Here is a 15,000-nt window from a genome sequence, read left to right as displayed (position 1 = left end):
TTTTTAAATTGTGTAAAAAGTGTGGGGTCGCCAGAGGATTTCCCCCATAAAGTGGCTTCCTGGTATAAAAACGTTTGAGAACCTCTGCTGTATTTCCCTCTACGTCAAATCTCTCTGCCGAAAACAGCAAATCTATAAGCTTGCAGATCAGCTATTTTTGGTGGCCCAGGCCGGATGCTATAGGGCATTGGTTCTCAAAGTGGGGTCCGGGGACCCCCAGGGGTACTTGAGGGGGTTCCAGGGGGTACCCAGCAAAATGTGTAAATATAGCATCAGAATTATTATGACCTTTTATTTTTTTGATTTGATTTGATAAACTTTATTTTGAACTTACAGATAAAATAAAACAAGAACCAAGAACAATGAAAGCCACAATATAGAAATAAAATACAAATGAAATAAACAAAAAACATTTAAAATGCGATCATTGATCATCCCCAACATGTTCAAAAAGGAGTAGGATGAAGCAAAACTTATTTACTCCTACCCCTGTCTTATTTAACATTCATAATCCATATAAACAATTACAAATGTAACATATCATATAAATCATATGATATCTCTATCTATCTATCTATCTATCTACCTACCTATACCTATCTTTATACATCTTATCTCTATATAATATATATATCTAATACATATAGCTCTATACATAACCCATATGTACCCATACCCACTTGCTTTTTTTTTTTTTTTTTTTTAATAAGTAAAAAAGCAAGTGGGTATGGGTACATATGGGTTATGTATAGAGCTATATGTATTTTATACTTTGGCTATTCAAAAATAGCAGATATACAAGCTCATAGCGCGGCACCGAGTGCCGTGCTATGAGCTTGTAGATCTGCTATTTTTGAAAAATCTTGAAAATGTGTGCAAATCTTTGAATATGTATATTTTTAAAGCGAACATTTATAACTCAAATCTTTGCTTCTGGGCGTCCCTGGAACAAAATATTTTTAGCTGGGGGTCCGCGGCCAAATACATATCATTTTGGGGGTCCTTGACATGAAAAAGTTTGAGAACCACTGCACTGCTATAGGGTTCATGTGGTTAAAGTTGTATGTTTTCTGTCTCCATCTCTTAGACTTGGTGTACCAAACCAAAGAGGAGCTATACGCCCCTTTGGACATCGTTCAACAAATCTGCAAGCCCATCCTCCTTCTGTCTTGCACTCACTCCTGCTGTTGTTGGGCAGCCGGCTGAGCATCTCCTCCTGCCTGCCCTCCCCTCTGAGAGAACCCGCTCAGAGCCACCAGGATGGACCGTTCAGTACAAGAACTGTTCCTCAACTTCATGATCGTCTTCATCACCGTGCTGCTGATGTGGCTGCTGGTGAAGGTCTACCAGGCCTGAACCATGAACTATTGGGGGGGGTCAATGACAAAATGGGTGGAAATGGGATGAAAAATCTGAATATTGATGTATTCCATTGGGCCCTGAGTGTGTATTGTTGTATGTCCCTGTTGAGTGGAAACCTTGTATAAGTCCAAAAGCGTTGCTTTTCAGGAAATGGAAAAAAAAAGGAACCTGTGTTCAATGGAGCCAATGTAGTTATTAGTCACAAGCTCTTGTGACTAATGAATGCTTTTCATTGGTTAAATATTTATAAAACCCAGAGGTTTCTGCCCGACAGTGACGGTATTTGATAAGAGTAGGAGAACCTGTGTTGTTCTGGTATTTTGTACGGAAGAATGTTGTCAAATTGTAGTCGGAGGAAAACCCTGAAAAGCAGATGGTAGCTTCCATTGCCACAGCTCTGAATAGTATACACTGAAGATCAGCACATTCGGAGGTGCTGTCAGATTGCAGCATTGGCGTCGCTATTTATTTAACCATTGTGTGCATTGAAACGCACCACCGTGTCATGGTCTCACAGGGAAAAACATGCTCTTGTGTGATTTGTAACCATTCATGAAGAATATAACATAGTTCCACCCTGAGCCTCTCTGCTTGATGTCTCACTTCTCAACTTCTTATGCACACTATGAGGTAAAGTGTGTGACGCTCACAGAATTACAAATATGCATTATGAATGAACCGTTAAAACCGATCTAATAGTGAAATGGCCGATCTACAAGATCGTTTTCACGTTTCTTAAAAGTTATGGATTATTTGAAATAGTTTAAAAACAGGAAACAGGAAACTAAGTGCTCTAGTCAGTTATCAAGTATTCTGTTGACTTTATTGCCACAACACAGCCCTCCATATCACTGTCCTGTGTTCTTTTGCATAATATACTGAATATGATTCAAACATTGCAGTTTCCAAGCACATTCTTCTGCAACAAAAGCTGCATCATCAAGCCCTTTGTGTGTTTGCCATGCCATAAAACACTCACATGTCTCTCTCCTACTTTTAACACAAATTAATTATATGCATCCATCACTGGAAACACTGTTCCTTCCGAGTCACACTGTGTAACATTCATTTCTAGTAGTCTTTATGGAGACAACTCTGGTAGCTCCGACTTGAACCGTCTAATGACACTTTCATGGCAACTGAACTTTCTTTAACCCTTTAAGACCGGGAACGCATCTGGGTAATTTTAAGATTTCTTTGGCAATTAAAAAAATAGCAGATCTACAAGCTCATAGCGCGGCACCGAGTGCTGCGCTATGAGCTTGTAGATCTGCTATTTTTTTTTTAAATCATGAACATTTGTGCAAATCTTTGAAAATTATATATAGTTTTGGAGACAACATTTGTAACTCAAATCTTTGCTTCTGGTGGTCCCTGGAACTAAATATTTTGAGATGGGGGTCCGCGGCCAAATACAAACTTTTTCATGTCAAGGATCCACAAAATGATATGTATTTGGTCGTGGACCCCCATCTCAAAATATTTTGTTCCAGGGACCCCCCAGAAGCAAAGATTTGAGTAAAAAAAAAAATCACGATTTTTCAAAAATAGCAGATCTACAAGCTCATAGCGCGGCACTCGGTGCCGCGCTATGAGCTTGTAGATCTGCAATTTTTGAATAGCCAAAGTATAAAATAACGGTTGTAGCTCAAATCTAAAATGACACAGCTATGCGTTCCCGGTCTTTAAAGGATTCACAGAAACTGGTTATTCATCCAACATCAAAGCGACACATTGTGCAGATAATGTAGTGGAAGGTGCAATTAGGTTGGACTGAAACTCAACTCGTGGACGGGAACTGGAAATCTGTAAAGGGGGGGGGGGATCTAGTGCACTGGGTCTCAACGTGGGGCCCAGGGACCCCCCAGGGGTCCTTGAGGCGGTTCTAAGGGGGTCCGCTGCTAAATGATTGATAGTTAGGAACCAAATGGACACTTACAGGTCTGTAACTCTGAGAGTTAAATTAACACTGAGGTTTTTACAGACACATACATAATAATAATAATAATAATAATAATAATAATAATATTAATAATACATAACATTTATGTAGCGCTTTTCTTAGTACCCAAAGTGGCTTTACAACAAAGCAAAACAAAATAAACAACTTCATTAGGAGAGAAATAGTTAAAAGGCTAAACATTTTGCAAAGAAAAAACATTAAGCTATAAGACTAAAAGGCAGAAAGGGAGATTTGAGTTAGGTCGGGGAAAGCGAGTCTGAAAATGTGGGTTTTGAGGGAGGCTTTGAACACGGCAAAAGGGCCTTTGATGTGAGGTGGGAGTGAGTTCCAAAGGGAGTGGGGCTGCAACTGAGAAAGCCCCGTCACCCCAGGTGCACTTTTTGGTTTTGGGGATGTCCAAGAGGTTGGCATCACCGGACCTGAGGGAGCGGGAGCGTTGGCGTGGCGTTGGAGGAGGTCAGAGAGGTAGCGGGGAGCCTGGTTGTTGAGGGCCTTGTAGGTGGTAATCAGTAGTGTTTGACTGGGAGCCAGTGAAGGTCGTGGAGCACTTGGGTGATGTGGTCTCTGGATCGGGCTCCCGGTGAGGAGGCGGGCGGCAGAGTTTTGCACATACTTAAGCTTTTTGAGAACTTTGGAGGTGGCACCATAAAAGAGTGTCTCTGCAGCAGTTTGGGATAAGGATAAGGATAATTCCTTTAACAGGTCCGTTCATGAAAGTCCTTGCGGTCTTGTTTCCAATGAGGGCCTGTGAAAAATTAGGGGTTAAGAGTCTTGCTCAGGGACAAATTTGCTGGCCTGGCCTGGAATCGTACCTGGGGCAACCAGGGCCTCTGGCTCCCTAGGCCGGCTCACTAACCACTCAGCTATGGCCACCCCTTCATAGTGTGGGACGGAGGATAGTGTGGGACGGAGGCGGGCAATGTTTTGGAGGTGGAAAAAGGCTGTTTTGGTCATCTGGTTGACGTGGGACTGGAAGAAGAGGGCGGGGTCCAGGATGACACCAAGGTTGCGGACTTTGGTGAAGGGGGTGACAATGGAGCCATAAAGTTATGAGTGGAGCGGGTGAGGGCATCTGGACCAATAATGAGGACATCGGAATTATTGCAGTTGAGTTTCAGGAAGTTTGTTTGCATCCCGATTTTAATGTGAGTCAGGCAGGTGGTGAGGGTGGTAGTAGAATTCACTGATATTTACATGATTCAGGAACGTTTGGTTCAGATAGATTGAGATTCATAGGCAGGTGTCTCTACAGAGCACAGAAAAACTGTTTCTGGGTAGATCGTCCCTTTAAAATACAAAAGAAAACCTAATTAAGATAATTCGGTTACTAAAATAGGATTTCTCAAATAATATTATTCTCCCCAATAGCTTTCCTCCATGGGAGGGGCCACATGTTGATTGACAGGGCAACAATCCTATACTTTGTTAGCAACTACTTGAAAACAAACCAACATAAAGAAGAAAAGAGATGTCATTTGGCTCAAATGCTTGTGAGGAGAGATCTGCGTGTGTCCATGTGTTCGTGTGTGTGCGTGTGCGTGTGCGTGTGCGTGTGCGTGTGCGTGTGCGTGTGCGTGTGCGTGTGCGTGTGTGTGTGTGGGTGTGTTGCATCATGCTGCATCCCCGCTCTCCCCCCAGGGGTCTCTGTATCTGTTGAAGCTGATCATCTGACAGTGGAACTCTGTGAGCGCTCGGGGCATGGGCGCCACTTCCTCCCACTGACTCCTCCCCCTGTAGAACACCTGCACAGGTGACGAGAGACAAGGTGACAAACGTAAGCCGTTGCACAAATGATATTACAGAGGATGGCCAGCATGTCGACTGATATTGGCCGGGTTTCCCAAAGCGATTTCAGGTCGTGCGTAGCCTAGGAAGATGCGTAAGGGCCTCCACGCAGCTGCGCAGTAGCAACCCCGCTACGCACTATCGTCATTAGTAGCAGCAGCTGGTTGTGCCTTACGTGCTATCTAACTGCCTTCGGGAAACACCACCGTCTTAGGTTCTCAAGTGCACGGCGTTACGTGTCTGCCTAACAGGCTTCGGGAAACAGCACGCACATAAGACCTCCTGGACGAAGTAATTTAGAAGCAAACCTGACCCCTACGCAATCTACGTAGTGCTGTCCTATGCAGCAGTTTGAACACCCTCGTAGCAAATACATACAGTGAAATAGATCGAAAAAAATAGCACACACACACACACGTCTGCAAGGTAAATGTATATGAAAACACTAAAGTGTCCCCATTATGCAAGTAAATTAAATATACTTATAAACTACCCAAAGTAAAACTCATTACTCATTATGCAGAATGTCCCATTTCACAAGTTTAATATGTATAAAAATCGTGTGAAAATAGCAGATCTACAAGCTTGCGACGCAGCTTGTAGATGAGTACCTTTACTTTTGGTAGTTTAAGTATATTTAATTTACTTGCATAATGGGGACACTTTAAGTGTTTACATTATATAGATATATATGTTAACATGGCGAGCGCAACAGCTGTCACTTTGTGAGAGGAACTGGGGACTTTCATCATAACGTTTAACTATAAAACTTAGAAATTAAGGAAACATGTTTGGCTCAGCATCATTTATCTACCTTTAGTTAACTTGGCATATGCTTAATCAGATGATCAGATTATCCGTGAGAGTACAATTTGTAAACTTCGGGTTCATGCATAGAGCATGAACCAGCGCAGCAGCTCGCCCTATCCAAAAGAACAGATCTGTAAGCTGTCGACACGCCATGTCGCAGTGCGTTGATAGCTTGTATGTCTGTTTTTTTGTGTAGGCGTTGCACGTTACGCGCCGTAATATATATATATATATAAAGATATATATATACGGTATATATATATATATATATATAAATTATGTGTGTGTGTGTGTGTGTGTGTGTGTGTGTGTGTCTGGTCTTCTCATAGATCTATTTCGCTACGAAGGGTGTTATGAGCGCCCCAGGCGCTCGTAACAAACTGCTGCGTAGGACAGCACTAGGCTAGTAGGCTACGTGCATGCTGTTTCCCGAAGCTAGTTTAGCAGACACGTAACGCCGTGCTCTTGAGAACCTACAACGATGGTGTTTCCCGAAGCCAGTTTAGATAGAATGTAACGCACAACCAGCTGCTACTAATGAGGGTAGAGCGTAGGTTTGGCCGGGTCCCAGCTGTGTAGGAGGCTCTTACGCAAGCTGCGTAGGCTACGCACGACCTGAAATCGCTCTAGGAAAACCCGGCTCTTACGTGCCTGCTAAGGTACTGCGCAGCCTGTGTGGACGCATGTCGTAGATCCTTCGTAAGGGTCGCACGCAGTCCCTACGCAGCATCTCTTTGGGAAACCCGGCCATTATCATTTTAACCCATTTAAACCGGGAAAGAATCTATTTCATTTTTTTTATTTCTTTGGATTGCAAAAGGATTGCAGATATACAAGCTCATGTATAATGGCTCATGGCTGTTGAATAGCCCAAAGAAAACTGAAAATGACAGAGATGCAATCCCCCAGATTGAATGGGTAGAAGGAGAATTTCGCCCTTCCAGTCAGGCGCCGGAAGTGTCCCCCCCCCTTTTTGTTTGATAAAATATATATACTTTTTTTTTATTGCAGCTCTACAAGCTCATAGCGCGGCAAAATACATATATATATGTTTTCTAAATCCTAACAGTATGTTGCTATATCAGTGGTGCTCCAACTTTTCCATGTCAAGGACCCCAACAATGACAGGTATTTGGCCGCGGAACACCATCTCAAAATATTTTGTTCCAGGGACCCCCAGAAGCACAGATCGGAGTTAAAAATGTCCGCTTGAAAACATATATATATATATTCAAAGATTTGCAAAAAAGATTTTTTCTAAAATAGCATATATCTACAAGCTCATAGTACATAGCACAGCACTCGCTATGAGCTTGTATATCTGATATTTTTGAATAGCCAAAGTATAAAATAATGGTTAAATGGTTAAAGGTTTAAAAACTCCTGTAGTGTGGGCCCAGATTCAGTATATTGTCGTTTTTTCCTCTTATTACCTGAACCTCATCTGTGACCTCGTCGGGGGAATAGTCTCCACCCAGGATGTAGATTCGGTCTCTCATGCCCACGGCTCCGGCGTTGAAGCCTGCACACTCGAACGAGCCCTCGCCCTTCCAAACGCACGTCTCTGGACAGAAGCTGTACACCTGGGTGGAGAAAGAACCTCAAGCTGTTTAAACATCCAACTCCCCCTGTGTCAGCAGTGTGGCTTGTAGATATAGTTTCTGTACTTTCGCCGCTATCTCTGAAAATCAATCACGTTTTGTAAGCCATTAAATCGATTAGTTCTATTAACTGTTGAAGCCCTACGTCACTCACTGTCCCTCCATCTCTGTATCAGCTCCACAGTCTCTCTCTCTCTCTGTCTGTCTGTCTGTCTGTCTGTCTGTCTGTCTGTCTGTCTGTCTGTCTGTCTGTCTGTCTGTCTGTCTGTCTGTCTGTCTGTCTGTCTGTCTGTCTGTCTGTCTCTCTCTCTCTCTCTCTCTCTCTCTCTCTGGTAAAGCGTGTCTGTGAGTTTTATATATATTGAACCAATATAAAATGCATTAACAAGAGCTTGTGACTAAATAATAACTACATTGGATCCATTGTAAAGCAGGTTCTTTTCCCCATGTCCTGTAAATACATACATATTTACACATACTGTACACAGTGGTGGAAAGTAACTAAGTACATTTACTTAAGTACTGTACTTAAGTACAATTTTGAGGTATTTGTACTTCACTTGAGTATTTCCAATTTCCAATACTTTTACTTCTACTCCACTACATCTCAGAGGGAAATATTGTACTTTTACTCCACTACAATTATTTGAAAACTTTAGTTACTAGTTACTTTGCAGAAATAAATTATTATATAATGAAACATACATTAACCACTTCAGCCCTATTTCATACATGGACTATTTGAAAATAGCGGATCTGCAAGCTCACGACGCGTCGCATCGCGACGCGTTGTGAGCTTGTAGATCTGCTATTTTCAAATATTTAGTACTTTTACTTTTGGTACTTTAAGTACATTTTGATGCCAATACTTTTGTACTTTTACTCAAGTAAATGTTGAATTCTGGACTTTTACTTGTAACAGAGTATTTTTATATTGCAGTATTGGTACTTTTACTTAAGTAAAGAATTTAAGTACTTTTTACACCACTGCGACGTACATACATGGTTTCCACCCGACAGTGACACTATATTGTAATACCTTGTAAGTGGACAGGTCACAGAGGTACAGCGTGTCGTCGCTGGACACCGCCTTGACCAGCGTGGCGTGGAAGAACTGACCAAACTCGGCCACCAGGCGGCTCCACTGGTCGTGCTGGGCGTCGTAGCTGAAGAAGCAGTCCAGGGAGGGGCTGAAGGACTCTGTGATCTCCACCTCTGAGCCCAGGGTGTAGATGATGCCGCCGCAGGCCGTGGCTTCAGGGTAGTAGATGGCTGTGGGCAGCGCACTGACACAACACCAGGGTTAATATAGTTAGAGGGATAGTTTCACCCCCAAAATGATGTTTTTTTTCTATCGATTAGTCACCCCATGGCAGTGGTGGAAAGTAACTAAGTACATTTACTTAAGTACTGTACTTAAGTACAATTTTGAGGTATCTGTACTTTACTTGAGTATTCCCAATTTCCAATACTTTTACTTCTACTCCACTACATCTCAGAGGCAAATATTGTACTTTTACTCCACTACAATTATTTGAAAACATTAGTTACTAGTTACTTTGCAGATATAAATTATGATATTATGAAACATACATTAATTACTTTAGCTATTTTATTCCTAGGCTATTTGAAAATAGCCGATCTACAAGCCCACAACGCGTCGCGATGCGACGCGTTGTGGGCTTGTAGATCTGCTATTTTCAAATATTGTTGCACTTTTACTTTTGGTACTTTAAGTATATTTTGATGCCAGTACTTTTGTACTTTTACTCAAGTAAATTTTTAATTCTGGACTTTTACTTGTAACGGAGTATTTTTATATTGCAGTATTGGTACTTTTAATTAAGTAAAAAAATTGAGTGCTTTTTCCACCACTGCCCCATGGAGACTTTTTTAGTTTTTGTTCCTAAGCCAATAATGTGATGACCAGTGGACCTGTAGGCAGCGGTTCCGGTAGGAGACACAAAGGAGACTCTTTGTGTCTCCTACCGGAACCGCTGCCGGTCATCAAATGATTGGCTTAGGAATGAGACTAAAACTAAAAAATATCCATGAATTCAAGTCTCCATGGGGTCACTAATCGATAGGAAAAAAGTCATTTTGGGGTGAACTATCCCTTTAAAGGACCACTTTTTCAACCTTATCGTCATACATTTGCTCCTCACTAATGCTTATTAAAGGATGGCAGTATTTTTGTCTACCAGGTCTGTGTCTCAGTGGAGGGCTGTGGACAGTCCAGAAACCCGGAGATTTGGTCATTTCAAACAATAATTAATACATATTAATATCTCAATTTTATATTTGTATCAATGCAATAACAATGGATTCTATTTCAGCACGCTAACTTCCCAGGAAGAGAATGACTGTAGTTTCTAGTAGCTTGGAATCCCAATCGATGATGTCACTGGTAGGTAGGTTTCTGAACTGTCCACAGCCCTCCTCTGAGACACAGAGTGTCATTACAAAACGGACTAAAACTAACTGAAATCATAGAGAAAACCTTAGTTTTAGTCTTTGTCAAAAATCTTCACAAATAGCAAAACAAATCCGCTCTAATAAGCTCACTACAATACGTTGGGAGCTTGTAGATAGGCAATTTTTGCTATTTTTCTGACCTGGTTGAATCTTGCCCCTGTTACAATAAAAAACACTAACACTAAATCCAATAAAAACTAAACTAAAACTTCAGCCTTAAAAAATAAAAAAAAAAAAAAAAAAAACTAAACTAGCAAACCAGCTTTAAAAATGAATCAAAACTAAACTGAAATTGAAAAAAAAAGTCAAAACTAAATAAAAATTCAAAAGTATAACAACCTTGCAGAGCACCAGGTCTGAGTCAGAGGGTTATAATACTCCACCTACAGGAGAACAGAAGAACAGAACTTAAAAAAAGTTACAAATATACGGACGGAAACTTGAGATCTTCATCTAGTCTTCATTGTGTGTTCACAGTTTTGCTGCTGTATCTATTGTTGTTGGAGATCGTTTGCATATCGTTTTATCTTTGAATGTTTGTTCATATGTTAATGCCCTACTTTATACTTGTATGACAGTATGGCACTTGTGACAGTGTCATGCAGAGGTAGCACCTCAGCAGTGTGTAGATCAGCTATGTTTCCTGTTGAAATATTTTAGCCTATAATAATAATAAATGTAATAATAATAATAAATGTAATAATAATAATAATAATAATAATAATAGTAATAATAATAATAATAATAATAATAATAATAATAAATGTAATAATAATAATGAATGTAATAATAATAATAATAATAATAATAGTAATAGTAATAATAATAATAATAATAATAATAATAATAATAATAATAATAATAATAATAATAATAATAATAATAATAATAATAGTAATAATAATACTAATAATAATAATAATAAAATGTAATAATAATAATAAATATAATAATACATACAATTTATATAGCACTTTTCTAGGTAGGCCTACTCCAGGTTGAAAGTGATTAAGTCTGTCTGTGGGTTTTATATTATATTACAGTATTAACAAGAGCTTGTGACTAAATTATAACTACAATATTGGATCTATTGCAACACAGATTATTTTATTTTCCATTTCCTGAAAATTAGACGTTTTTGGACATCCAAGGTTTGCGACACGTTGTGAGCTTGTAGATCTGCTATTTTGTGTGAATATTCCCCCTCAGAATAGGGACGATAGGGTTCAATGAATCTAATCGTGTTGTGCTCTGCAGCTGAAGCTCTGGTAAACCCGGGAAAGCATAATGTGTCATTTTAGATTTTAGCGTTGGCTATTCAAAAACAGCAGATATACAAGCTCACAGCGTGGCATTTCATGCTGCGCTGCAAGCTTGTACACATCTGCTATTAGTATTTTTGAAGATTTTTTAAAAATCTTGAACGTGTGAGAAGTGAACTACTGATTCAAATGCCTCCCTGGAGGGCATTTGTAGAATCGGCCTCAGGTCTTAATGGGTTAAGCCAGGGGTCTTCAATGTTTTTCAGGCCAAGGACCCCTAGCTGAGAGAGAGATGAAGCAGGGACCCTCATATTGTCTTCATGTTAAATGTGTGTTTTCAGACATTTAAGCACAACCCTCAATGCTTTGTAAACTTGACCTAATCTGTATTACTTGTTATGCTCTTTTTTCCCTCCACACCTCTTTGCTGAAAATAGCAGATCTACAGGCTCACAACAACGCCTCGCAGCGCTTGTAGATCTGCTATTTTCAGCTAATGTTCCCCTAAGAATAGGGATGCTAGGGTTGAAGTGATAAGTATAAAAAATATATCCCATCACACAAAGATTTGGCGGCCCCCCTGTAGTAACCCTGAGGACCCCCTAGCGGTCCCGGACCCCTGCTGAAGACCCCTGGGTTAACCCATTAAGACCTGGAACGCATCTGTGTCACTTTAGATTTCTTTTGCTATTCAAAAATAGCAGATATACAAGTAGATATACTTGTAGATCTGCTATTTTTGAAAAATCTTGAAAAAAATTGTTTTAGATTTTTTTCAAAAAACTGTTTTTAGATTTAGAAAACATTTTTAAGAATCGCCTCAGGTCTTAATGGGTTAAACTAATATTGCTTGTGGTGTCAGTTATGCCCGTTCTGCCACTTTCAACTGTGTACTGCATCATTGTACTGCAGTTCAACCCCATGGGAAGACACGCCTTTCGCTTGTGTTCATTGGTCAGCTGCCGCGTGACCCCGCTGGGTTATATTTAGGCCTGCAACTATCGATTGATTACTCAGCAACTAATTATTCTATCAATTACTTTTTGTCTTTCTTTCTTCTTTTATATATAATATCAACAAAAGAGAAATCGCTGCAAAAAAGATTCTAATTTTTTTTTATTAAATAATCGACTAAATCAATGTGTCTGATTAACCACTAAAGCCCTATTTTATACTTTGTTGTACTACGGTGTCGCACAGAAATCTATTATAAACATCGATTAAATCGTTTACTTCCATTGACCTAGTTATATGGCAACTCACAAATCTGCACCAGATTACTACTCCTTTTCTCCTTTCATCACTTCTCTAACCAGGTCACATAAAGGCTAGCTACGTGATAAATAGCCTAGATACTGTATACAGTAGATACTGTGTTACAGGGTTGGATTTGTTGGGGAGCTTTGATTGATTGATTGATTGATTGATTGATTGATTGAATACTTTATTAGTGAAACATGTGTACAGTAAAACACTTGGGCTGAAAGGATAACACAACAAAGTCCTAGGGACTTGTTTCTATTGTGGTCGGCTTCTTTTGATATCCTCCATGGTCATTTTGTTTCAATGTCGGTGGGGATTATGTTTTATCCCTGCTTCTGGTCAGACTGAATTAAATACACGCATTTATATTTGATAATATCACAAATTCAACATTATGTCAACCACATGAACCCTGGCGTCCCTACAAGTTAAACAGATATCGGCAGCATTTAAAAAAGAAATGTATCTTTCAGCAGATATCAGATCTGCCAGCTTAGTCAACGAAGTATAGGTCTTAAGTAGTCAAGAAACCCCCCCCTATTATTCTTCCACATTGAACCCTGTATATACAGTACCAGTATGCTGTAGGCCACTGGTTCCCAAACTTTTTAGCTCAAGACCCATTAGAGAAATTCCCTGGGATCCAAAACGAGTGAAATAGCAGATCTACAAGCTCACAACGCTGTCTTCCTGGGACCCAAACTAGTGAAAATAGTAGATCTACAAGCTTGTAGATTGGCTAGTTTCACTACTTCTTAAAAGTATTTTTTTTTCTAATTCATGGAATTTCTTTGAGTTTTTTATTTCTTATTAAAAAAAGAATGAAAATCTTTTGAAATAATAATCAAAAACTAAATAATAATAATGGGAACAAAAAAATAAAGGGATATTTACTTGTGTGACCCATAAAAATGGGCCCTGACAGTGAAGTAGGCTATATGTACAGTACAGTATATAGCATGTGTTACCTCTAGTAGGCTGAGAGCCCCTCCTCTGGAGCCCCGGGTCCGTCCCCCGATGACGTACACTCTGTTCAGGCAGGCGACGGCGGTGTGCATGGTGCGGGGCTTGGACATGGCGGGCGCCGGGGTGACGGTGCCGGTGACTGGACAGTAGCACCACACCTCGTCCGTGGCGTCGTGGAACGCCTCGGCCACATGGAGCCGCACCGCCCGGCAGCAGTTACCCCGGCAACCACCGGTCACAAACATCTGAGAGGATATTATAGGAGATTAGTGTTCATTAGTACAGCTTGTGGGCAGTGGTGGAAAGTAACTAAGTACATTTACTTAAGTACTGTACTTAAGTAAAATTTTGAGGTATTTGTACTTTACTTGAGTATTTCCAATTTCCAATTTTACTTCTACTCCACTACATCTCAGAGGCAAATATTGTACTTTTACTCCACTACATTTATTTGAACACTTTAGTTACTAGTTACTTTTCAGATATAAATTATTACATTATAAAACATACATTAACCACTTTAGCCCTATTTTATACATAGTCTATTTGAAAATAGCCGATCTACAAGCTCACAACACGTCGCAGCGCGACGCGTTGTGAGCTTGTAGATCTGCTATTTTCAGATATTTAGTACTTTTACTTTTGATACTTTAAGTACATTTTGATGCCAATACTTTTGTACTTTTACTCCAGTAAATGTTTAATTCTGGACTTTTACTTGTAACAGAGTATTTTTATATTGCAGTATTGGTACTTTTACTTAAGTAAAGAATTTGATTACTTTTTCCACCACTGCTTGTGGGATCTTGGAAGTTGTATACTTCTTTATTTATTTTATTTCATTTTTTTAAATTCCAAACGACTGTAAAACATCTTCAACGTTTTTCAGGCCATGGACCCCTTAGCCGAGAGAGAGATGAAGCTGGGACCCCCCACTACACATGGGACTGGACTCTTGGAAGATTAGCCAATGGGCTAAAAGGGATCCAAATCAAATCAAATCAAACATAATTGTATAAAATTGTGTTTCAGATTAAACGTTTTAGATTCATTTAACAGCTTAAACCCTCAACATGACCTTTGGCTCTGTAGTCTGCTCTTTTTTCCCTCTACACCAAACCTCTTCGCCAAAAATAGCCGATCTACAAGCTCACAAGCCATTACCGCACAATTCGGCTATTTCCGGAAGATTTTCGCCCTAGAATAGAGATGTTAGGGGGTTCAAGTGGTTAATGTAAAAAAAAAACGTTTCATATCACACAAACATTCGGTAGCCCCCAGAAGAGAGAACGCTGGAGCAACACGGACAGTTTAGGACTTTTATTTATTTCGGTGCAAGTAAAACAGATAGACTGACGTTTCTGTCTTTCGACCTTCCTCAGAGTCATTCGGCAGCCCCCCTTAGAGTAACTCTGAGGACCCCCTAGGGGTCCCGCCCGGACCCCCTGTTGAAGACCCCAGCTGTAAAGGACATAGTTAATTGTCTTGGGAAACGGTACTGCTAATATCTGTC

At 40.1% G+C, this 15,000-nt stretch overlaps 2 protein-coding genes across 2 annotated transcripts in view; one reads left to right on the top strand and one right to left on the bottom strand.

Annotated features, from left to right (window-relative positions):
- The window catches only part of sln (sarcolipin), a gene marked incomplete at its 3' end in the record, with an annotated part of 3,102 nt that extends 1,746 nt beyond the window's left edge, over positions 1–1,356 (top strand). Inside the window, exon 2 of the mRNA XM_080428766.1 lies at positions 1,111–1,356. Within this exon, the coding sequence (XP_080284892.1) occupies positions 1,261–1,356 (96 nt within the window). The 5' untranslated portion in view covers positions 1,111–1,260. The remainder of the gene's footprint in view (positions 1–1,110) is intronic.
- Positions 1,357–4,935: 3,579 nt separating this feature from the next.
- Positions 4,936–15,000, bottom strand: part of kbtbd3 (kelch repeat and BTB (POZ) domain containing 3) — a gene marked incomplete at both ends in the record, with an annotated part of 26,679 nt that continues 16,614 nt past the window's right edge. The window contains 5 exons of the mRNA XM_080429321.1: positions 4,936–5,067; positions 7,354–7,503; positions 8,561–8,807; positions 10,336–10,379; positions 13,490–13,732. Coding sequence (XP_080285447.1) covers positions 4,936–5,067; positions 7,354–7,503; positions 8,561–8,807; positions 10,336–10,379; positions 13,490–13,732 — 816 coding nt within the window. The remainder of the gene's footprint in view (positions 5,068–7,353; positions 7,504–8,560; positions 8,808–10,335; positions 10,380–13,489; positions 13,733–15,000) is intronic.

The sequence above is a fragment of the Gymnoscopelus braueri genome (genome assembly GCF_963280865.1).
Source record: "Gymnoscopelus braueri genome assembly, chromosome: 5".
NCBI classification, from domain to species: Eukaryota; Metazoa; Chordata; class Actinopteri; order Myctophiformes; family Myctophidae; genus Gymnoscopelus; species Gymnoscopelus braueri.
Note: the sequence above shows the minus strand (reverse complement) of the source record. Positions and strands in the feature narration are given on the sequence as shown.